This window comes from Rhineura floridana, chromosome 4 (assembly GCF_030035675.1).
Source record: "Rhineura floridana isolate rRhiFlo1 chromosome 4, rRhiFlo1.hap2, whole genome shotgun sequence".
In the NCBI taxonomy this organism is placed as follows: Eukaryota; Metazoa; Chordata; class Lepidosauria; order Squamata; family Rhineuridae; genus Rhineura; species Rhineura floridana.
In genome coordinates, this window is record NC_084483.1 from 21475967 (window position 1) to 21501798 (window position 25832).

The following is a 25832-nucleotide window of genomic DNA, read 5'->3' on the forward strand; positions in this document are numbered from 1 at the left end:
TATATGCAGAACACATCATAAGGAAAGCGGGATTGGACCAAGATGAAGGAGGTGTGAAATTGGAGGGAGAAATACCAGTAATGATTTGAAACGAATGCTGATGAAAGTTAAAGAGGAAAGTACAAAAGCAGGACTACAGCTGAAAGTCAAGAATACTAAAGTAATGACAACAGAAGATTTATGTAATTTTAAAGTTGACAACGAGGACATTGAACTTGTCAAAGGTTATCCATACTTGGCACAGTCATTAACCAAAATGGAGACAATAAAGAAATCAGAAGGCTAGGACTGGGTAGGGCAGCTATGAGACAACTAGAAAAGTCCTCAAATGCAAAGATGTATCACTGAACACTAAAGTCAGGATCACTCAGACCATGGTATTCCTGATCTCGATGTATGGATTTGAAAGCTGGACAGTGAAAAAAGTGGATAAGAGAAAAATCAACTCATTTGAAATGTGGTGTTGGAGGAGAGCTCTGCACATACAGTGGACTGCAAAAAAGACAAACTATTAGGTGCTAGAACAAATTAAACCAGAACTATCACTAGAAGTTAAAATGATGAAATTGAGGTTATCATACTTTGGACACATCATGAGAAGACATGATTCACTAGAAAAGACAATAATGCTGGGAAAAACAGAAGGGAGTAGAAAAAGAAGGCCAAACAAGAGATGGATTGATTCCATAATGCAAGCCACATACCTAAAATTACAAGATCTGAACACGATGGTTCACGACAGAGGCTGTTGGAGGTCAGTGATTCATAGGGACGCCATAATTCGTAATCGACTTGAAGGCATATAACAACAACAGTATGACAGCTATCAGATGCTATCAATTACTACCTTCCCCTACCTTCAGATTGCAGCTGACAATAAGTTCCTTGAGAAGGCAGCTGTGCAATACAGTTGCAGCTCTCTTCTAGTGCTACTGTGGTATTGTGACAGGCTGGAGTAGCTTTGCATGCCTCGACAGGCCATTCATACCCATACTCACAGTAACAATAAGTGCTATCAATGCCAGTTGAGTTGCACACTAATGTAAAAAACAAAACAAAAAGACTGCAGGTAAGGCAAGGCACTTTGCTGAGCATTATCTATGCCACAATTATAATGTACTGTTTTATAATGTCCTCTAATCAAACTACACTCATAGTTCTTTAAAGGTTGTCAACATTTTAAGTCTGAAGATCAGATAGTTTGAAATTTTCTCTAATATTGCTTAGAGATGGCTGAATATGTAGAGGACCAGACCTTGCCATCTCTTTTTATAATCTAAAAACCTACAATATAGCTGAAAATTACTCTACAAGATCATGAATGCACATTTATTTTAATGTAGGAATCTTTTAAAAATCTAGTATTTTTAAAATACAATAGTGCAGCTTCCAAATAATGCAATGATTCAAAAATAAAACCATCAGAATTAAGCTGAATATATGGCAAAGGATTGACCTTATTTATTTATCCAAGTCTGACAATATACATTTATACTGTTTAACCAGGGTTCGAATCCCCACACAGCCATGAAACTCACTGGGTGACCTTGGGCCAGTCATTGCCTCTCAGCCTCAGAGGAAGGCAATGGTAAACCACCTCTGAATACCGCTTACCATGAAAAACCCTATTCATAGGGTCGCCGTAAGTCAGAATTTACTTGAAGGCAGTGAATTTCCATTTTCATTCATATAAAGTTAATATATGTATATACTGTTGGTACGTAGAAAAATGGAACACAATTATAAATAGATGAATATATTCCAGCAGTCTTCAGCAGCAACTTGGAAATTAATTGAATCACCAATTCTTCATAATTTCGTGAACAAGACTAGTATTTCAGCATGTTAACACTCAAGCATTATATCTTAAGTTCCACAACCAAAATGGTCATGAGTGACTTGAGTCCTTTTTACCCAATAATGAAATTAAATGGCTCCCAGCATGAATTTTTCAATTGGCTACAACATATACACAGTCACTTGCCACATTGTAATAGCTTTTTATAGACTTGTATAGAGAAAAAAAGCCTTGTGTGCAACCCTCAACAGGACAACCCAAATGCCAACCACCTGACTAGATTCACTAATAAGCAAAAATCCCTTGTGGTTTACTTATAGCAGATATTTCTATCAAACTTTGAAAAGCAGGGAAATTGGGCAGCTATAGTGAATGCACCAGGGGAGCAGAAGATCTTACCTTCTCTCTGAGATATTGTATTGCCCTACAAATTTGTAAAAATGCAAACACAATTTGGTTTGGTCTTTCACAGTCCAATCCACTTCCTGTGTATCTTGGAAGAATTTGGTAGCATGTGCCTCTGAGCATATGGTGAGTGGTAGCAACACCTGCAATTAGCCCAAATAACAGAAACAAGACATGTGCTGTGCTGATCTTGTTTTAGCAGGGAGAAAGCAACAGTATTAAGACAGTTGATGTAACTTAGATAGTCACTTTAAATATGTTTGACTTACTTTGCAATTTTACTGAAGTTTCCTATGAAGGAAATGGCCTTCAAGTCGATTCCAACTTATGGCAACTCTATGAATAGGGTTTTCATGGTAAGTGGTATTCAGAGGTGTTTACCATTGCCATCCTCTGCTGCTGAGAGGCAGTGACTGGCCCAAGGTCACCCAGTGAGCTTCATGGCTGTGTGGGGATTCGAACCCTGGTCTCCCAGGTCATAGTCAAACACTCAAACCACTATGCCACACTGGCTCTCTTGAAGTTTCCTATAGTAAATTATTTTCCTTTGCTTCTGTTTCTGTGAATATGTGAAGTACAGTAACACTTTGCATAATTTACACTAAAAAAAGCACCAAAAAGAATTGTGGAATAGTGGCACTGACTATTCTTCAGAACAGTCTCCAGTGAACATGAGAAGTGTCTCAGTTTGCACAAAATAAAACAGTGGGACGTGAAATATAGTCTAGCAAATTTCTAGGTGTGCTCTATGTTTTTAATTGACCATGCTCACCCTTCCTTAAGTGGAGTGATTTACGCATAACAGGCTGAACTAATGCATGTTGGGAAGGCCAAATTTGTTTTTTCCAACAGCTAGATTCATTGAAGTAGCAATATATTGTAATCAATCTAATTTTACATCAGAGCTACCCTTTCAGATTCAACTGTTAATGCACCCCAAATAGAAATAGAATATAACCTCCAGTTTGAAACACAAAAGGATATCTTCACCATCCTTGTATGACATTGGCCAATAAAAAGGCTTTGAAATTAATAAAAATAAATTTGACACAGATTTCTAGGATAAATAATGAGTGAAATATAATTTTCTAGGTTAGATTCTCTGTAGAAACAGTAGTAACACAGGAAAAAAAGGAAAGTAAGAACAACACCAACAAACCTACGAAAAATGTAATTGTCCATCTTTGGAGATGCAGTCCTGATTGCAGGTGTTGCCACCACTCACTATATGCTCAGAGGCACATGTTGCCAAAATCTTCTAAGCTAGACAGGAACACTGACAGTTGGTTCTTACTGAGCATGCCTGCACTATCATAGGCACCAATGTTAATTTTTAAAAAATTAATTAAAAATCAGCCATGTATTTTTTAAAACTTTTAATCTGCAGAAGATGGAGGTCAGAGTATGGGGCAAGGTCAGTAATAGGATCACGTTTACTTTGTGAACATGGTTGATTTTTATTTAATTTCAACAAATTATGAGACCACTGACAGAAAAAAGTCCAACAGTGGTCTGGATATTTTCATTCTTATTTTAGACTTTGAACTCTGGATTCTCTCTGAGTGTTTTGTGTATCGCCATGAAAACTTAGAGGATTGTTAAATAAGCATTTCTGAGTTTAGGGCTATAGATTTTGTAAGATTTTGTTTTGAAATGTGTTTAAGGAAAGCAGCAGAATAGCATGGGTGGTATTTTCAATTGAACATGGAGGAATGTGCAAAATCCATGCTGGCTACAGTATGCAGCCACTCCTGTGGTTGTATAAATATATATATATATATCAGGGCCAAGGAGTTAGATTATTCATTTTCAGATGATAGAATCAAGGTCTCAGAACCATAAGGAAATGGGTGTGCAGGACCAGCCCCAGAAATGTTGCGACCAGATCAGCCCAAAGATGTGGCACTGCTATCCTTGGATGCAGAGGGCTCCATTGTTGATGACCCAGTGAGACTAAAGGCTCCCCCACTAAACTGCAGTACCAGACTACTGGAATGGGCTGGAGCCCTTTAAGTAAAGCAGCACCTTCCATTGTGGGCAGGGCAAAAAATTAGGATGCAACTGCTGATGCTACCATATAGGGTTCAATCTCAATTTCTTGCTGAAGGAACAACAGAGCTCTGTGTTTCCAGGGTCTACAGGACAGAATCTACCACTGCATGAGGGGCTTATTGTGCCCTCCCCACCCTCCCTAAAATTGGACATACAATATCAAATTTGTCAGAAACAAAAGGAAAAACTGGTGGCCCTTCATACTCTTCTCTGCAAAAGATGGAAGAACGGGTCAAATACCAACTCCATTTAAAAGACTATGGCCAAGTTAACGTTCTCCTCAGACTCTATAACTGTGTATTTCAATGGAAAACGTTGCATAGGTGGGAAGAGGGAAGATTTACGTGGGGGAAATGGGGTAAAGTAGTAGTATTTAGATTGTTGATGAATATGTTTTTCAAAACTTCTAAATTAAAAAAAAGTCCAAAAAAGAAAAAGTTGCAGTGTAACTATTTCAGATAGCGTACAATTTTCTGAATAACTTACTTTTTATTATAAATGGAACATTTCACAGTGGAAGGATATAATGTGTTGGGTAATGACATGAAATATTTAAATAAATTAATCTTTGCAATGGTGGAGAGGTTAGAGTATTGGACTAGGATCTGGGAGACCAGGGTTCAAATCCCCTCAGCAATGAAGCTCACTCAATGATCTTGTGCCAATCACAGTCCCTCAGCCTAACCTACCACCATAGGGTTGTTGTGAGGATAAAATGAGGAGGGGGGAAACCATGGATGTTATCTTGAGCTCTGTTGAGGAAACGTGGATATAAATGTAATATATAAATAAGCAAATTCTTGAACAAACTAGGCTGCTTTTAGTATTAGCCTCACTTCCTCCAGCAGATAAGAAAAAGCCTGTGGAACTACTGTAAAGACTTATGCTAGTGCTTGTATTTCCTGTTCAGTTTCCAAAAATGTTTTGGATGTGATTACCCTTTAAATGACATCCGGGATAACTTCTGCCAGGCCATATGTGATCATATCAGAGACATTTAAGAGTTAAGGAAATAAGTTGACAATGAGTGCTGCAACTTACTGAAATATGAAAGCAAATCAAAATTGCATGCTAGGTTGAATCACGTCAAACCATAATTTTTAGGCTCTCATGTTGCCAATGCTTCTTTGAAGAGGAAAAGCTCTTAGGCCACATCAAAATTTTATAAATGGAGAAGATTTGCAGAATGCTAAAATCTTTGGTGATTCATTGGGATAGGGGATGCTTCCTATACTGCTTCTCCATACATGTGTTACATACATATTTTAAGAAGGGGCCCAGAGATGTGCACTTTTTGTAACTAGTGAATAATCAGACAACTGGTCAACTGACCAAATTATTTGTGCTCAAGACACATAGTAACTGGAACACTATAAAACCAAGCATCTGCTACTCAGCTGCACACATTTTAAGAATATAGGGAAGTATAACTTGGTAACATGTCCTTTCTTGATTGTCTTATTGGGCCTCTTCACTTAGACATTTCTGTTTTTCCTAAATAAAACTAAAATCAGATAAGGTTGGCAGCAACTGGTGACATATTACCCACCTGTGGTAACATTAAAACTTGAAATGTTCACAGCTGATTCAGAGGCATTTACTGAGAGTGGAAAGGTAAGGTTATTTACATAACTTCTGAGAGGCTCCAGGAATGAGGAATTTGCAAAGCTTATCTCAATAGCAATGGTGTATTCTACAGGTGAAATGCCTAATGTAACAAATGAAAAACAATTTGATATGTTAGGCATGTTATAATTAATCAGAAACTTCATGTTTCCTTCTCACAAACCATTTATATTTCTATATACAAGACATCCTCAGGATCAAGAACAAGGAAAGCTTGCATTAGTAGTGGGGAAGACTTCACTAGCTCTTTGTCCGGTGAGCTCCTGGCTTTTCTCCTGCCGCAGCAAGTTTCCCACCCTTTAAACCTTGACTCTAAGAACATAAGAAGAGCCTGCTGGATCAGGTCAGTGGTCCATTTAGTCCAGCGTCCTGTTCAAATGGTGGCCAACCAAATACCCAAAAGAAGCCTGCAAGCAGGACCTGAGTGCAAGAGCACTCTCCATTCTGCAGTTTCCAGCAACTGGTATTCAAAAACATACTGTCTCCATCTATAGAAACAGAGCATAACCAACATGGCTAATAGCCATTAATAGCCTTATCCTCCTTGAATTTGTCTAATCATGTTGCTGCAGGGATGAGACTGTGCTGGGACCATCAAGGGGCAAGCATTTCCACCTGCCTTGTCCCTCACCCCTCTGCCTGGGCCTTATCAGGAGGAGCTGCAGGCTGAGTCGTGTTGCTGCAGGGATGAGACTGGGCTGGGACCATCAAGGGGCAAGCATTTCCACCTGCCTTGTCCCTCACCCCTGCTCTTAGTGACATTTTTCTGGGGACTGCCTTTTACCAGGAAGATGAATGCTTTTGGTTTGCTGTTCCTGTTTTTTTAGAGATGTTACGACTTTGTTAGTTTGATTTTTTTTTTTTTGTAAATTGTATTGTTTTTATTTGTATTTTGTATTTGTATTTTTTTGTGTGTAAGCTGCCTTGGGTTGTTAGTCTCTTAATGTTTTGATGTTTACATGTTCTGCTTTGTATGTCGCTTAGAGTGGCTGACAATTCAGCCAGATAAGCGACTAATAAGTCAAATATTAAATTATATTAACTATATTAATCCTCTGTTAAACCCATTCAAGTTGGTGGCCATCACTGCCTCTTGTTTAACTATGTGCTGTGTGAAGAAGTACTTTCTTTTGTCTGCCCTGAATCTTCTAACATTCAGCTTCATTGGATGTCCATGAGTTCTAGTGTTATGAGAGAGGGAGAAAAACTATAATGTCACCTCTTACTTGCCTTTTCTCTAAACCAAAAAGACCCAAATGCTGCAACCTTTCCTCATAAGGGTTACTCCATCCCCTTGATCATTTTGGTTGCCCTTTTCTGATCCTTTTCCAACTCTGCAAAACCATTTTTTAGATGAGGCAACCAGAACTGTATAAAATATTCCAAATGTGGCCACACTATAGATTTATATAATGGCAGTATGATACCCCAAGGTCTTGTTCCTGGACAGTCATTGCTAAGCCAGAGCATCTATGTGAAATTATGGTTTTATTTCCTCCAATATGCATAATTTTACATTTGTTTAGATTGAACTGAATTTGCCATTTTATCACCCATTCACTCAGTTTGGAGAGGTCTTTTTGGAGCTCTTCACAACCCTTTTTGTTTTAACAACCCTGAACAATTTAGTATCAGCAAACTTGGCCACATCATGCTCACCCCTAACTTTAGATTATTTATGAACAAGTTAAAAAGCACAAGTCCCAATACTGATCCCATATCAGTTGTTATCATGACAAACACTTCAGTGTAAGGCACATGATTTAAGAATACCTGTGTGGAAAAGGGGCTATATAAATGCACCTAAAGGATAGTCCATTCTGCTTTCTTCACTAGTGTGTGCATAGCATCCCTGTTTGCTGTGTTTACTGGTGGCAGATGGTAATATCAGAGAAGGGAAAAGAATAACACTTTCCTGCTACATCCATTGCATACAGCACTCTGGCCTTCCTCTCCAAAAGAGCTCTGCTGCTGGTGTGGCGCCAAGAATTGCATTCCCATAATTTCCTTCTGAGATTGGTCAGGAGTGAAAACCATTATGGTGATAACCAATAAATTCATGATATCTAGGTTTTACTAATACAGTTTACTAGAGATCAATTCCTTTCCTCTGAATTGCACTATGCTCTTGACAGAGGGGCCACCTGAATCCTTTCATTCCCTTGGTGAATGATTCCCTTCATACCAGGCTGTCCTAACTGTATATAAGAATAAAGATTCCATCTCTAAACAAAACACGCTGTTGAGTGAGAACAACATACCCTGCTGTTTCTGCTTGTGTATTTCTCTCTGTCTGCTTTCCTCTTCTCTGCCACCTTTGCTGAGCCTGTGAACCTGAAAGAAATGCACCCCCCGCCCCCAGCATTAGGAAAAAATATTAATATTAATAAAATTGGGTATGGAGTTCAACAAAAGCTAGACACATTCATTCACAGTGAACTAGCTGTCTAGAGATTCATAGGATATAACCTTGTGCTCAGAAAGACCAGTTGTTAGAAGGCAGCAATTCCTGAACAAGAAGGAACTCTGCCATTTCAGGTTTCCCAACAGGACTGAGAAAACCACAGATGGTGAATTGGGGGTAGGCACTTCAGGGATTGCTATTCTAGCCCTGAAATGATTTCAGGAGGTGCTCCTTCCCTCTCCCTGCCAGTTGTGCTGGCGGCTTCAGCAATGCAGCAACAGAAGCAAAGCTCTGGCCACCACTGCCATCCTCCCCAGAGTGCCTCTGTGTTGAAAGAAGTGTCATATTCTCAGAGGCACTCTTGCAGCTATACACAGTGAAATTTACTCACAGATGAATGGATGAGTGAGTCAACATTAAAATCCTGGGAAGAACTGCTGACAACCATGAGGGTACAAAACATTGTTATCTTCCAAGGTAGCATTTTTCCAGTGTTTTGTTGTTATAGAACCTACAAGGAAAGCAATGGATGGTATTTTATTTATTTTTTTAAAGATAAAACAATGTTTTCTTTCCAGTCAGTCCAGTGAACAATAGCCTGCAGAGCAACTTAACAGAATTTTATTTATTTTTAAATGTTATCTTATATACACAGTTTTCTGATTATGTGGCTGCTAATCTGTGGCAAATTCTTCATCTTATAGTCTTCATATTTTTAATCTTTGCCTTGAAAATCTTCTAGCATAAGGGACAAAAAAGAACCCTGTGGAGTCCCACAGCGTAACTTACTGCAGTAATCCCCTAGCATCACCTTCTGGAACCCATTAGGTACGTACAAACAAAACCACTGCAAAATAGTGCCACCAATCTCCACCTCAGATAGCCAGTCAGGAAAAATGCAAGGTAAGGTTGTGCAATCGCTTCAGACCAATCCAAAATTCTGAAACAAATCAGGCCTGGTCTGAAGTGAGTCTGACTGATCCAGAGCTAAAACCAGTCTCTAAGAAAGCCAGATAACCTGTCTCAAAAGTGTTGCACACAATATAATGAGAACGTGAGGGAGGGGGGGAGGGAAGGGAGCTGGAGTTTGTTAACTGACAGCTCTAGCTTCCAGTCCAGGACTAGAATCTAACCCAATACTCTCTAATCACAGTGCTTGGGAGGAGGGATGGCAAAGTATCAATGCTAGCAACTTTAAAGTTCTGTTTTCTATGTCTGTCCTTACTCATACTTTGTGTTTAGTAAGTTAGTAAGGAGGTTAGTAAGTCTTGTGAGTACATTGTACAGTCAGTACACAAGCAGCCCACAGATAGACAGTGTATAAACTATAAGAAGTAGCATGAGGCATCTACATAGCAGCCATGGTGCCACCAGAGGCAGAGGTACTGGCAGTAGCAGCAGCACCACTGATTCTCTCCAGACTGGTTCACCCCCAATCAGACTAGTCTGTCCTACTACTGTTTGTGGTGGTGGTGGGCAGCAGCAGCATCCCATGCAGATTCCTCCCTGTCATAAGTGTGTTGGTAGTGTGAGCAAGCTTATCAGGCCATATCCAAATTAATCCAAACTGAATTGGGGCTGGGTATGGAATCTGCTTGTTAGTCCTCCTGGTCAGAGCACATTGTCATACTGGCAGCCAGTTCTACTCCATGTTTGCTTATTTTCTGCTGTCTTCTATTCTTACTGGTTTGCATTTTCCTCGGCGGAAGCTAACATTATTCTGTTATTTTTAATGTTAATAAGCAGCATGCTAGTGGCAGCAGTGGAAAGTGTGTGTGTGTGTGTGAGAGAGAGAGAGAGAGATCACAAATAAAATGGAGGGATCTTTTTCCCTGCTGGCTGCTGCTGAAGGAAAAGAGGGTCAAGTGAGCATGTGTGGTGTGTGTGTGTGAGAGAGAGATGAGATCACAAATAAGAACAACAATTTTTCTCCCTTCTGCTTTCTGAACAGTTCGAGAAATTTCCATAAGGATTAATACTACAGAGACTAAAAGGCAAGTCTAGAGAGTCTCCTCAACTTGGCCACTGAGTGAGGCAAACAGACAAGGGAGCAGCCCCTTCTTTCCCCCTAATAAACTCTATGGTATTAACCTTTAATTGTTGTGCTGCATCTCAAAGGCAGCCCTGTCTTCTGTCATCCTCTCCATTTGGATGAAAGAGTCTGTGCAACCTCCTTCACTCCCTCCCTGCTTGGATCACTTGGATTATTTAAGTGGAGGGGGGAGGGGGAGAGAGAAAAAACTGGGTGCACTGACTGTTAAATGACTGCTGTGTTGTGAGTTAAAGTGTTGTTTTAAACAATAACAATATTGGTATATACAAGATAAATTTTTTAATGATGTCAGGAAAAGCTGCAGATGCTCACAACAAACGAGACTGCTTCGCATAGATAGTGAAAATGCAATGTCAAATCCTTCTTTCCTATCCCTAATCAGGGCCCAATCCAAATGACTGAAACAGGGCCTAAAACAAACTGGGTGGGGGGCTTGCACAGCCCTACTCCATGATATCAAAGCTGCCAAGACACACTTCCCTTGTTTTTCTCTTGGCATAGGTCTTCCATCAGAGCAACCAGTGCTGTTTTAATGCCATATACCAGACTGAAGTGGATCTAAAAAATAGGTGTCATCTGAATGTAAATTTGTAGGGGGGGGGAATGGTGGAGTCCAGTAGCGCCCAATTATTGTAACTGTGAAGTTACATGTTGGATGGAGCTGCAAGATATGCTCACATGTAATTGTTGCAATAAATTGGTGCTCGGGACACTTATGGCTCCTCCCTCTGTGTGTGTATGTGTGTGTTATGTACCTTCAAGTCGATTGCGGCTTATGGTGACCCTATGAATCAGCATCTGTTGTAAACCACCTTGTTCAGATCTTGTAAGTTCAGGTCTGTGGCTTCCTTTATGAAATCAATCCATCTCTTGTTTGGCCTTCCTCTTTTTCTACTCCCTTCTGTTTTCCCCAGCATTATTGTCTTTTCTAGTAAATCATGTCTTTTCATGATGTGTCCAAAGTATGATCATCTCAGTTTCATCATTTTAGTTTCTAGTGATAGTTCTGGTTTAATTTGTTCTAACACCCAATTATTTGTCTTTTTCGTGGTCCATGGTATCTGCAAAACACCACATTTCAAATGAGTTGATTTTTCTCTTATCCACTTTCTTCACTGTCCAACTTTCACATCCATACATCGAAATCAGGAATACCATGGTCAGAATGATCCTGACTTTGGTGTTCAGTGATACATCTTTGCATTTGAGGACTTTTTCTAGTTCTCTCATAGTGACCCTCCTCTGTCCTAACATTCTTTTGACTTCTTGACTATTGTCTCCATTTTAGTTAATGACTGTGCCAAGGTATTGATAGTCCTTGACAAGTTCAGTGTCCTCATTAGTCACACTTAATAAGTAAGACTGGGAGTCTGAGCTCAAGTGGTACTGGAAGCAGAAAGGGGCAGATCTGGTCAGAAATGGAAGCTGAGACTGGGAACCACTATTAGTTGAATTAGCTGGATGCCTGAAACAAAGGCATGCTAAGCTTTGTAGTACAGTTCCTATGCTGGTGGTTGAAATCAACAAATAAGTAGGCTCATCCTTTCTGGCTGAAATCAGTACTAGGAAGTGAGGTTTGAGCTGTATCAGTACTTTGGGTTTTGCTTTGCTATTCCTTCATGGGTAGTTTCTGTTAGCTGGGTCCTGGAGTGCCGTTCTAACGGCTGAACCTACAGAGGCCAAAAGGAACTACAAAAATCTTTTTGCTGTCACTAGCTGGTTGGAGCACTGCAATGCATTTAAGCGTTGTAGAAGAATTACCAGCTCAAAAAATACTCTCAAATTTTTGCATCATGGTGGATCAAGCAGGGGACCCCAACTCACTGACAGTATCCTTGAGTTAACTGTAAGGGAAAGTACACAGAATTAAATTTGGCACATATAGACCTTGGGATGAAGTGGGAAGTTTTGAACTTTGTGGTTTTGTTTAGGTCACTATTTCTTTGCTGTCATTGTGCTGTTCATTAATTTGAGTTCTGCTAATTTGAGTTAACTGTTTGACCATTTCTCAGATATGTATGTGTGAGATGGAGGAGGCAGCTAATCAGCCATCCAAAATGAGGTTCCAAGTTTTCCCAAGTTGGGGGGAGGCAGGTAAAGCCAAATATGAGAAAGAAAATAACCAGTAGATGCTGAACTTAGCCCAGGGGTTCTGGCCCAAGAGTTACACACCTGTCAATCATGAAACATCATCACAACATAGTGTGATTGACAGTGTGGAGACGACAATAGAGAGCAAGCAAGGGCAGGTGGAAAAGGAGAGAACTTGGGCTGAAGGGAGATAAAGTGTGCACGTGTATGATGGTGTTTCAGCTTTTAATGATGTTCTATATATGAATGCTGTGCATGGGAAGGTGAAATGCAAATGAATATGTCTAAGTGTGTGTGTGGGGGGGAGTTGTAGCCAACACCAGAGGTTAGGATCAGGAATTTCCATGCTTAAGTTTCCTCCTAAAACTTATAAACTCTGCCCAAATGCCCAAACTCTGAGTCTTAATATGACAACCAAGAAGGGAAACTCAGCAGAGGAAGTTCCACCCACCCACCCAATTTCCCCATTGCCACCACCTCCTTTTACAGAGAGACAGAGAGAGGGTTGGGGGAGAAGAGGAGACAGAGAAATGTCTAAGGAAAGGCCTGAGAGTCCTACATCCTTTTAAACACGTTGGGGGGCAGAGACAAAGAGAGAGAGAAGGGGGCAGAAAAATATAGGACGAATCAGCCTTCAAAACAGCAATATGATTGAGTCCCAAATGTTTCTGCAGACTCTCTTGACCCCCTTCCCTTTCCCTCTGCACACCTTGTGTTTGCAATGCCATTCATTCTCTCTCTTTCTCTTCTCCTTTTCTTCCATCCACCCAATCACCCCTTCACCTCCGTATTTGATCCTTCCCCCAAGAGAAAGCAAAGAGTAGGCTAGTCTGTTTCGCTTTAGTAAAGTAGAGACAGGCTGTTAAGCAAACGCAAAGCAAAAGGCAAGCTGATGTTATATTCTATGCGGATTTTAAAAATAAAAAATATGGGTGAATCCTCCCCCCCCAATTGAGAGCAGGTGGGTTCAACCAGCATGCCAGGTGGTAAGGACGTTTCCATCCTGCATGTTGCCGTTCACTGCTTCTTAGCGAGCAGCTTCTCTGCATGCAGGGAAGCCATCCACAAACGAGCAGCGACCAACACCACAGGACAAGAAGACACCACAGTCTGTGCTGACCTATATTCCAAGTAAACCAAATCCTGGGTAAGTGCTGGGACCCCTGGAAGTCTCTCACTGCTTGGAAACTGGGGTGTACACAACTATAGCATACTCCATTCTTCTTGTTCTATCTGCTGTACTCTGTGTATCAACTTACTATAACTGCCATATGTAGGTCTAGCAGGGCCCAGATTGTCAAAGAGTAGGGGTAGCCAATGTGGTGCCCTCCAGATCTGCAAACATCCAGAAAAATAGGTTTAGGCTCAAGTGTTGATGGGATAGCTAAAGACAGGCTATTCTTTATAGATCACCAGCAGTGTAGTGGCAAATTCAGAAGTGCAGGGTCCCTTCACAATAGTCATGCCACCTCATAGCTACACCCCCTTCTAATATTATACAATAAAATAGGCTTTCTGACTCTTACTTTGTTAAGTACTTAGTGATGCATTGCAACAATCAATGTAGATCTCAGTGTGTTGCCTTTCAGCTAGACCTACTATTTTTTGTGCATGTACATGCGCAAATGTACTAAGGTAAGGAACTATCTTTGCTGAGTTTGTAAGGTAAGGAACATCTACTCAGAAGTAAGCCCCACTGAGTTCCATGGGGCTAACTTCCAAGCAAGTGTGCATAATTGCAGGCTGAGAAGGCAACCTCTCTCCCCCCCCACCTCTCTTTCTCTTCCCCTTGTTCTCTGTATCTCTTCCTCCTCCCTTGTCCCTCTCTTAATTGAATTTTTGAGAGGAAAACAATCGGATTGGTGACAGCTCAACATAGCAATAAACAGATATGGAAAGGAGCCACCTCTCAGACTGATGGAATGCAAATTGGACCATTACCAAAATGAGAATCCCATCCTGATTCATAACACAGCTAATCCCTCACCAACTATTTGTTGCAAATTGAACATCTAGCCTTCAAGCAGCAACAGTCACAGTGGGGCTTACTTACAAATAAGGACAGGTGAGAATTTCGATTAAGTTCACATTTCAAGCAGATAGATAAGATGATAGATAATGGACATAGAACTGCAAACTCACCTATCTATGACATCTATCAAGCTTGACGTCATCACTTATTCCAGGGGCTTTACCCCTGCACAATACCTCAGCAACCATATTGCTAGTCACAGAAAAGCCTTTACTATGGCGAGATTTAACCTGATGCCATCAGCATTACGTGAGGGTAGGTTCCGGGGGGTCCCACGCTGATAGGCTGTACCCATGCGGAACTGGAGAAATCGAGACAATATCTCATGTCCTTTTACATTGCTCTTTCTATCAAAATATTCAAACTCCAAGTATTATTCCAATTATTCAATCGATACCCGGCCGTGATGCCTTATATTATACAAGATATTTACTGGAAGACCGCCACCCACAGATTACATACGTCATTGCTAAATTCTGTGCCACGGCTATTATAATTCACAGAACACTGCTAGGTCAAAAGTCTATATAAAGAACCTCAACGATGGTTTTAATTTGCATAAACATGGTTTTAATTGTATGATGATTTTGTATTGGCCATCGGCCGCAATAAATATCTTATTTTATCTTATCATTTCAAGCAGAATTTATCAAATTCGCAATTTCCAAAACAATATGAAAACTAGGGATGGGTGAGAATTTCGATTCAGTTCACATTTCAAGCAGAATTTATCAAATTCACACTTTCTGAAACAATATGAGAACCAAAACATAGCAATCCTTCAAAATTTGCATTTATTGGAATTTTGGGATGCAGTTTGCCAATTAAACAATATTTATAAAAATGCATGTATTAGGGGAAAGTGTGCATAAAAATGAATACATGAGTGAAAATAACATGCAAAAAGGCATGAAATGATGAGAAATGCTTGCAAAAATATGTACCTTTGTCAATACTGCCTACAAAAATGTGTTTATATGGAGAAATTCACACTAAAATGGTGGAGAATTTTTTTTTATTCGCAGATCACTGTAGAAATGTAGAGAACTGAATTTAACATTGAAAAAAATGGAACCGAAACAGACAGATCTTTCCATCCCCAGTTACAAGTAAAAGTAAATAGGATTGTGCTGTTAAATCCCACTGCATAGGATTAGGTTGTGCAAGCACTGGTTTCAGTACTGCATCCAGTTCTGGACACCACACTTTAAAAAGGGTGCAAATTGGAATAGGTTCAGAAGAGGGCAACAAGGATGATCAGGGGACTGGAAACAAAGCCCTATGACAGTGGTTCCCAACCTTTATGAGTACAGGACCCCCTTTGTAAGCTCAAAATATTTTGTGACCCCACACACACACTAATTGTAATTTTAGTCTCTGTTAATTGAAAAAATGGTGCATGGCAAAATCACATCTCCAAATATCCCTTTCCATAAAAGCTCCCTACAGATGGAGGTGCTGCTTTCTTTTATTAATGCAAAGATCCAATCAAATTGGGACCCCCCTCCCCCCCCCCAACAGTTTGAAGATGTACAGTCCTGTCTCCCAACACCAGTGGTTTACAGTGTTTGGCTAAGATCCAGGTTCAAATGCCACCCAGCCATGAAGCCCACTGGGTGACCTTGGGCCAGACACAGTCTCTTAGTCTGACCTATCTCACAGGGTTGGTGTAATAATAAAATGGACCATGTATACCACCTTGAGCAACTTGGAGGAAAGGTGGGATATAAATGCAATAATAAATAAATACATTTCAGCTGCAGTATGTAGACCCCAGCCTCAGCCAACCTGCTGAGCTTTTTTAAAATCATCATCATCAAGAAGCAGCAATGTGGTAGTGGTGGGGATGCTAGATTGTGAAGACGAAAGGGTGGAGAGATTGAGGAGGGGGGGTAGTGCTTTTAGACCTTGGGATGCTCATCAGAACTGATGACTTGGTTACTTGCACTTGGGAAATGAGAGTGGAGCAGAAGACAGATCAGCGTGCACACATACAACACACCTTCCCCTTCTGCAAGCATCTGCAGGCATGCATGTATTTGGGCACATGGGAGGGGGGAAACCCTCAACTGCTGCAGCATCTTTGACAGAGAGGTTGGGGAGGTAGAATGTAGGTGGAAGAAAGGGGCAACACTGGCGCGCACACACTTAGCCTCAGAGATGGGGGGCGAGCAAGCCCTGAGCTTCTTCACTGCTCCTTGGCTCCATCTTGGCCGAAGATAAGATCTGAATGGCCTTGCAAATAAGAATAATTTTTAAAAGGAGGTGGCAGCGAAGCAGGAGTCAAGAGAGGCAGGCAGGCTGGCTGTCAGGAAGGAAGGGGGAAAGCAGCCTTTCCTTGCAGCCTCGCTTTGCTTTGCTTCACAAAAAGCCCTCTCCTCTCATTCTGAGTAAGGGTGTCGTCAGCAGCAGCCATGTGAGGAGACGAGAGAGACATCTGTCATGTGTGGTATAGGCAGATGCCTGCCCTCGGCATGCCTGAAAAATGCTCTGGCACTTCAGCAAAGCTCTCCCCTCTTTGGAGCAAGGGGGAGGTGTCATCTGCAGCAGCAGCGGGGAGCAGACAGCGTCCAGGTAGTGAAGACTTTTTTTAAAAAAATTAATAAATAATTCATTTCTTTACTGTTCATGGCCCCCAGGTTGGGAACCAATGCCCTATGAGGAGAGACTGAAAGAACCAGCCATGTTTAGCCTTGAGAAGAGAAGACTGAGGGGATATATAATAACACTCCAAGTACTTGAAAGGTTGTCACACAGAGGAGGGCCAGGAGCTCTTGATCATTCCAGAGTACAGAACACAGAATAATGGTCTCAAGTTGCAGGAAGCCAGAATTTGACTGAACTTCAAGAAAAACTTGCTAACTGTTAAGAGTGGTATGACAATGGAACCAAGTACCTAGGGAGATGGTGGGCTCTCCAATCCTGGAGGCATTCAAGAGGTAACTGGACAGCCACCTGTAGGGTATGCTTTAATTTGGATTCCTGCATTGAGCAGGGGATTGGACTCAATGGCCTTATAGGCCCATTCCAACTCTACTGTTCTATGATCCTAACTGCATGTTGTGGCGACTCCCATCAGTCCCAGCTACCATGGCCAATGGTCAGGGAACTGGCATCCAACAAGTTCTGGGGGGGGCACAGATTCCCCATCCCTATGCTAAAGACATGACTGATAATAAAAAAGTAAAGTATGAGAAGAAAGCATGCAGTAGCAAAAAAAGTTGTCTGAATGTTGAACTAGAACCTGGGAACCAGGATTCAAAGTCCACTTAGTCACAAAGCTCACCCAAGGGTGACCTTGGGCCAGTCACAGTCTCTCATCCTAAGCAACGCACAGAGTTGCTGTGAGGATAAAATGGAGAGGTGGAGACTCATGTAATAATACAACAACAATGGCTACGTACGAGACTGGATCAGTAACTATTATGTTATTCTTACATTTGAGAATGAGTAGTCCGAAAATGTATTTGGATCATTTCATTATTTTTTCAGCTATTTTTGAAATATATAAAAAATCCAAAATTTGCAAGTGTTGTGGACTCTGTCATTTTTTTTACACAAAAATATAACATTCAAGAAGTGCCTGTTCTCCAAAAACTGCATTGGCACTGTTACCAAATTTCATTTTGGATGCAGTCATGGATAAAGACCGAAAAGAATACTACTTCCTGCTTAATTCAGCTCCTCTTCTAAAGCATATCATCTTTATCAAACCACAGTGAAATTCTACGCATGCCTTCTCAAATAAGTCCCATTTAATTAAATAACACTTATTCCCAGGTAAGTGTGTATAAGATTGCAGCCATAACAAACAGTAACATGACTGAGAAAGAGTTCCTAATGAGCTAATGTCCTGTTGAAACACTGCTCAGACTTTTCACATTTCTCATATAGTGAGCCAAGCAAAGTTATACAAGAGCTATCTCTTGTCTTGGGCTTCAATCTATATAATGTCCCTCCCCCTTCCAAGATAAACATAAGACACAGAAGCTTTTTTTTACCTGGTTGGTTTTCCCTGGATGTAGCTCCCCTACATAGATCTGGAATGTTTGAACATCCCCTTTCCTGTGCACTACAGTGCCACTCACTTAGTTGCTTACTGAAAGGAAGTTACGCCAAATGTGGCCTGTTAATGGAACTGAGCAGGCGTTACTGCTCAGACAGGATGTATCTAGGCAAAGGGAGAAGTAGCATTTCCCTGTCTATGCATGAAGCACACCAGGATTTTAAAGAGAAGTTATTTCCTGATGCCATTCACCTGATCTAAGCCTTTCAGTTTATTTTATCTGAGGGAGTGGGTGAACGTGTTCCACCAGTATTAAATGTATAGTGTGTACACCGACACAATTGCATCTACTATCAATTTGCATCAGACTATTAAGGCAAATATTTGACTGGGAAATAACCAATATCTAGATGGCATAGATTATTAATGCTCACAATATGTGGCAATATTTATTTACAACTTTTTTAAAAAAAATGGTTGCTCTTAAAACCTGTCATTTAGTACACTTGCACGCATGGGGGGGGGGGAGGAAACCTCCAAGTATGGTACTGTAACCCTTCCAATATCAGAGTCATGATTTTGTTAATGGTATCAGAGTTATTTTATTGATCTTCACTTTATTCAGGGCCTAAGAGAAATTCAGCAGTGCTTTTAAGGATGGTTCATATATGCATGTTCATCAAATGATAACTTCAGTGGAAGCTGCTGGCTCCGATGTCAGTGCTGCAGTGAATGTGCTCCAGGTTTTTGTCGAACTCTTGGGACACCTCCTTGAAATATACATTAGTGTAGAGACGGCTTTGGTCACCTTGGTGGATGACCTGCGCAGAGAACTGGACAGGGGGAGTGTGTCTCTGTTGGTTCTACTGGACCTCTCAGTGGCTTTCGATACCATCGATCATGGTATCCTTCTGGGCCGCCTTGCCAAGATGGGATTTGGGGGCACTGTGTTACAGTGGCTCCAGTCCTTCCTGGAGGACCGAACCCAGAAGGTGGTACTGGGGGACTCCTGCTCAACCCCCTGGCCATTGACCTATGGGGTCCCTCAGGGTTCAGTTTTGTCCCCCATGTTATTTAACATCTACATGAAACCGCTGGGAGAGGTTGTCTGGGGTTTTGGAGTTCGGTGCCATCAGTATGCCGATGACACTCAACTTTATTTCTCTTTTCCACCTGAAGCCAAGGAAGCCGTACAGGTCCTAAACCAGTGTCTGGCATCAGTGATGGACTGGATGAGGGCAAACAAGTTGAGATTAAATCCTGATAAAACAGAGGTACTCCTGGTCAGTCGGAGGGCAGATCAGGGAATAGGGATTCAACCGGTGCTGGATGGGGTCGCACTCCCCCTGAAGTCTCAGGTTCGCAGTTTGGGTGTACTCCTGGAATCAGCTTTGAATTTGGAGGCCCAGATTACTGCTGTATCCAGGAGCGCATTTGCCCAATTAAAACTGGTGCGCCAGTTGCGCCTGTTCCTGGAGCTGCCTGATCTGACTAGGGTGATGCATGCCTTGGTTACATCCCGCTTAGACTACTGTAACGCGCTCTATGTGGAGCTGCCTTTGAAGACTGTTCGGAAACTTAAATTGGTACAAAGAGCCACAGCCAGAGTGCTAACCGGGGCTGGTTACAGGGACCATACAACCCCCCTGTTACAACAGCTCCACTGGCTGCCAATTTGTTTCCAGTCACAATTCAAAGTGCTGGTTTTGACCTACAAAGCCCTACATGGCTCAGGTCCGGGTTATTTGACAGATCGTATCTCCCTACATGAATCTGTCCAGGATTTGAGATCTTCAGGTGAGGCCCTTCTTGTGCTCCCCACACCTACGCAAGTACATATGATGCGGACACGAGATAGGCCCTTTTCGGTGGCCGCCCCTAGGTTATGGAACTCCCTTCCGAGTGAGGTGCGATTAGCTCCCTCTTTGCCGTCCTTCCGGCGACAAGTAAAGACTGTTTTATTTCAACGGGCATTTGGGATAGAGAACGACCAGGATTAAGTGTCATAGGATTGGTGACTATATTATGTGGGGTGGACTGAATGAACAGCATACGTTGGCAAACCACGCTGCTGTTCTCAGTACACTATCTCTCAAGACATTGCGATCTGACCAGTGGAAAAACAGGATGTGGTTAACTTTATGGCTGTAAACGATACTGACATCTGTAGTGGTTAAATAACTGCCTGCATATTGCCACGTAGATAATGCTGTTGTACTATGTATGTACGTGATGTTATACAATAGTTAAAGGTCATAGGCTGTTTATGGAGAGAAAATAATCCACGCCTCCAAGCGGAGGTAAAATAAAAGCGGAGACGAGAATTACGAGGGGGGCTCCGAAATTGAACTCTGGTCTCACCGTGTCTCACTGTGTCGTGATATCTACATCTGGTGACCCCGACGTGATTCAGAACAAACACCCTCGTACCCACTGGCAGGATCAGCCAACGGTGCACCTCAGCGTACAGCTCCCATTCGTGAGTATGGGGGGGGAATTGTCAGCTCAGCAGAAGGTTCATGCACAAGAGCTACAAAAAATTTTAAAACAGGATACCTCAGCTTTTATAAGTCGTTCTCACATTGAATCATTGTTAAAAACAATTCAATGTCAATGTCCATGGTATCCAGAGCAAGGATCACTACGTCAGTCAGATTGGATAAAGATAGGGAGAAAATTACATGAAGAACCAAGAGCACCTATTCACCATCTCTTATTATGGCAAAAGTGTGCTGAGGCCATTAGTCATTTAGGGATAAAAGAGACATCGCTGTTTGCCAATTCTGACCAGAAAACTCCTCTTTATCCCCAACTTTCTTTACCTACACCTGAAAAGGATATTGAGAAATTTGTAAATGCTCCTCCATATAGCCCTCCAGTTCAACAAGAACAGGTTACTGGGAAGGTTAAAGCAGCCATAGCTCAGGCTGCAGCCTCAGGATTATTATCTATGGAAGAAATGGGAGAATGGGAGGGTACAATTTCAGCTTTTCCCGTTACATATCAGCCAGATCCTAATAATGCTAATAATCGCATAGCAACTTGGACAGCTCTTCCGTTTTCTGTTATTAGAGAAATAAATAAGGCAGTAAGAGAATATGGGATTACGGCTAATTATGTACAAGGGATGTTGGAAGGAGTAGCTACTGGATATAACATGATCCCTCAAGATTGGAAGGATCTCTTTAGGATGATTTTGACTCCTTCGCAATATGTAGTTTGGGACCAAGAATTTAGACATGCTGCTATAGCAGCTGGGGATGCTAATATCATTCCCGAGCAAATTTATGGGTCAGGTAATTTTGCTACCATAGCACAACAAGGGGTATTGCCTGAAGCCGCATTTCATCGAACTGCTGAGTGTATACAGAAAGCATTTAAAAAGGTGCCTGCTGGGAAAGAACCCTTACGTTCTTTTACGAATGTACGGCAGCAAGCAACAGAGCCCTATTTTCAGTTTGTTGACCGTTTGAAAGAGGCTCTGACACGGCAGGTTGATAACCCTCAGGCACAAGGGGAATTATTGTTAAAATTAGCTTACGAGAATTCTAACACAGACTGTAAAAAGATTTTGAAAAACATTATTCATAGACCGCAATATGAATTGGGAGACATGATTCAAGCTTGTGCAGAGGTAGGTACACATGTTCATGCCATGACATTGTTAGCTGGGGCATTAAGACAGGGTAACAAACCTACAGGCAATTGTTTTAATTGTCAAAAGCCTGGTCATTTCAGAAGGGAATGTCGGGCTCCTGGCGGAGGAGCATTTAAAGGTGGGGGCACTGTTACAAACCGGCCAAAGAAAATCTGTCCGAAATGTAAAAAGGGTTATCATTGGGCTAATCAGTGTCGTTCAGCTCCCACTACCAATACCAACGTGTCTTCCCGTCCTATTGAGGGAAACTGAACTTGGGGCAGGCTTCCAGCCCCGAATCTCAAGGAAGTGTACCCACCCCTGCTACTCAAGGAAGCGCTGGAATTGATTCAATACATGCAGAGTCAAAAGATGTTCCTTTGCCTGGAGCAGTTCTTTTAATGCCTACCACACTCACTGGCCCTTTACCAGAAGGCACCGTAGGCCTTGTACTACCGCGATCCTCTGCTTCCAAGAATAATATAATGGTGGTACCTGGTGTTATTGATTCTGATTATCAGGGAATTATTTATATTCAGTATTGGAGTCACCTTCCCCTTCAGTTGAAGAAGGGAGATTCTTTTGCGCAACTATTGTTATTGCCATATCGTCTTTTCACATCGAACACTTCCTCCCAAAAACGTACTGGTGGATTCGGATCTACAAGGACGAAATCGCCGAGTGTGAGTATTTCAGGTAATCCTTTCCATCCACAGGTAGCTGCAGTACTGGCAGAAGTGACCAGGGAGAAACCGGTTCGTAAGTATTGTTTAAACAATGTTATTTTTGAAGGTATTATAGATTCTGGGGCAGATGTCACAGTAATTGCTGAACATAACTGGCCATCCTCTTGGCCAGTAGAAGTGGCCCCTTCTGTGTGGGGAGTGGGCGGAGCTCAGGATTCAAAACGGAGTAAGGATTGGATACAAGTTGTTGCTCTTGATGGTGATCGTATAGCCCACATTCGCCCTTGTATTTTGGACATTTCAGTAAATCTGTGGGGAAGGGATTTACTGGAGCAATTCCAGACCACCATTGTTATTAATGATTAGCCAACAAAAGGCAGCTCTTCCTTTACAATGGAAGACAGACATACCCATTTGGGTAGAACAATGGCCCTTACCCAAAGAAAAATTAGAAGCTCTGCACCAACTGGTAAAGGAGCAACTGGAAGCTGATCATATAGCAGAAAGTAATAGCCCTTATAACACCCCAGTGTTTGTGATTAAAAAGAAATCTGGAAAGTGGAGGCTCTTACATGATTTACGAGAAATAAATAAATTAATTGTGCCCATGGGTCCGCTACAATGTGGGACGCCCAATCCAAATTTAATTCCATATGACTATTCCTTAGCTATTATAGACCTGAAAGATTGCTTTTTCACAATACCGTTACAAGCGCAAGACGCACCGAAATTTGCGTTTACTGTTCCCGTATATAATAACTCTGGCCCTGCGCAACGATATCAATGGAAAGTGCTACCTCAGGGCATGTTACATAAATTAATGCAATCCTACTCCACTCCTGTATTGCCCTGTCTTACTTTGTCAATGAAGCCAACTTATGTAGAACTACAACAATTCTTGGGTTCTATTAATTGGATTCGACCATATTGTAAACTTACCACTCAAGACATGGGGCCTTTATTTGAATGTTTAAAACAAGGACGTCAACCTGCAGATATTATTACTTTAACGAAACAGGCAAGGCAATCCCTAGAATTAGTTTCTACAACGTTAAAAGCTATTTGGGTGGATCGACAAATATTGAATAAACCACTGATTTTATTTGTTTTATTTGATGGAAGCCAACTTTTTGCTGCACTCACTCAGGAGTCAGGCTCCAATGCTACACATATAATAGAGTGGCTTTACTTAGCCCATACACCAAAGTCATCTATCACAACTTTGCCAATGCAAGCAGCAGAAATAATCCAAAAAGCACGATTACGATCAAGGCAATTATTAGGTATCGATCCGGTTGAAATTTCGTTGCCTCTTAAACTTTACACATGGGAAAATGCTGTTGCACTTTCTGATGACCTTCAATGGGCTTTAGTCTCTTATTTGGGCACAATTTCATGTCGTTCCTCATCAGATCCACGGCTTCAAATTACACAAAAAATTCCTATCCAGTTTCAATCTGTAATCAGTTTACAACCCTTACCTGCGGTCACGGTCTATACTGATGGCAGTCCAACTAGAGGGGTTGTTGCATGGCACGAGCAGGGGGTTTGGAAGACAATTTTCACCTTACCCCAAACTTCCGCTCAGAGATCTGAGTTGGCCGCTGTTAGTATGGCGCTGTTGACTTTTGCAGATCAGGAGGTTAACATTATTACCGATAGTCTTTATGTTAAGAATGTTGTACTTGCATTACCCGGTAGTTATGTCTCTCCCATGCTGGACACTAATCTACTTGCTCTTATGCTTACACTTCAAAAACTCATACATACTCGGTCTTGTCGATTTGCTATATTTCATATTCGCAGTCATCAACCTTTCCCAGGATTGTTAACAGAAGGTAATCAATATGCTGATCAGGCTCTTCGTGCCCTCCTTTGCACACCCATAGAAAGTCATGCCCTTCATCATCAAAATGCTAAAGCACTCCAGAAGCAATTCCATCTTACTGCCCAGGAAGCCTCTGCCATTATTCAACAATGTCCCCAATGCACACAGTTAACTCTATCCCCAGAACCAGGAGTGAACCCACGAGGTCTCATAGTTAACCAGTTGTGGCAAATGGATGTTACACATTTTCCTACTTTCTCCCCATGGAAGTATTTGCATGTTACAGTAGATACATATTCCGGATACATATGGGTAACTCCTCAGAAAGGGGAAAAAACTAAGAATGTTATTAATCATGTCATTCGTTCTATTGCCATCATGGGCCAACCTCAGACGATAAAAACTGATAATGGTCCTGCATATGTTTCACAGCAATTTGCACAGTTTTGCACTAAGTGGTCCATTACACATTTGTTTGGTATTCCTTATAATTCTACAGGTCAAGCTGTCGTCGAACGTACCAATCGTACCCTTAAAGAGCATTTGCTTAAACAAAAACAAAAAGGAGGAGTACCACTGGGATTGGCCACCAAAGAGGAGTGGCTGGCACAAGTGTTGTTTACCATTAATCATTTAAATTTGTCTCAATCTCCCAATACTCATTTTTCCTTTTCTACTCGAGCGCAGCGGCATTTTCAGCAGTCGGAGTCTCTACCTGCCCCGCGGGTGCAGTTTCGGCAACTACCGAATCCAGAGTGGAAAGGCCCAGTTCCGCTTATAACGTGGGGTCGAGGTTATGCGGCTGTGTCTACGCCTGACGGTCCTGTGTGGGTACCTGCTAGGTGTATCCGGCCCTGGAAAGACGATGTCCTGGCACGATAATCTTAAGAATCCCATCCCTAATTTTTCTCTGCAACTCCAGGATACTGGGATGTCTTCCAGGAAGCGTGGTCGGAATGTTCCGCAACCTCCCGTGACTTGGGGCCAAATAAAGAACTTAGCAACACAAGCAGAAAAAGCAATGGAACAAGCCGGGGTGGACAAGACAACTGAGAATACCATTCTTGCTTTAATTGCGTCTTTAAATACAAATTCTATTTTTGTACTTTGCATTTGTTGGATTTTAGGAAGCGCCGGGGCTGACAGGTTGGGGCAGGAGTTGGGGATGCGGTTTCAACACAATATCTGGGTTCAGTTAGCAAGAATGACAAATG

General features: G+C 41.7%; 1 protein-coding gene across 5 annotated transcripts in view; it reads right to left on the reverse strand.

Moving 5' to 3' along the window:
- The window catches only part of ADGRF5 (adhesion G protein-coupled receptor F5), a 71255-nt gene extending 52710 nt beyond the window's left edge, over positions 1-18545 (reverse strand). For 2 of the 5 annotated variants that reach the window (XM_061622626.1, XM_061622623.1), the window contains exons 1-5: positions 13689-13767; positions 8677-8796; positions 8143-8215; positions 5805-5963; positions 858-1037 (exon numbers count right to left, since the gene is read on the reverse strand). In XM_061622626.1, coding sequence (XP_061478610.1) covers positions 858-1037; positions 5805-5963; positions 8143-8215; positions 8677-8769 — 505 coding nt within the window. In that variant the 5' untranslated portion in view covers positions 8770-8796; positions 13689-13767. Of the gene's footprint in view, positions 1-857; positions 1038-5804; positions 5964-8142; positions 8216-8676; positions 8797-9074; positions 9150-13688; positions 13768-18462 lie in introns of those variants that run through there. The other 3 variants (XM_061622624.1, XM_061622625.1, XM_061622627.1) reach the window with 3 other exon arrangements.
- Positions 18546-25832: the final 7287 nt, after the last annotated feature.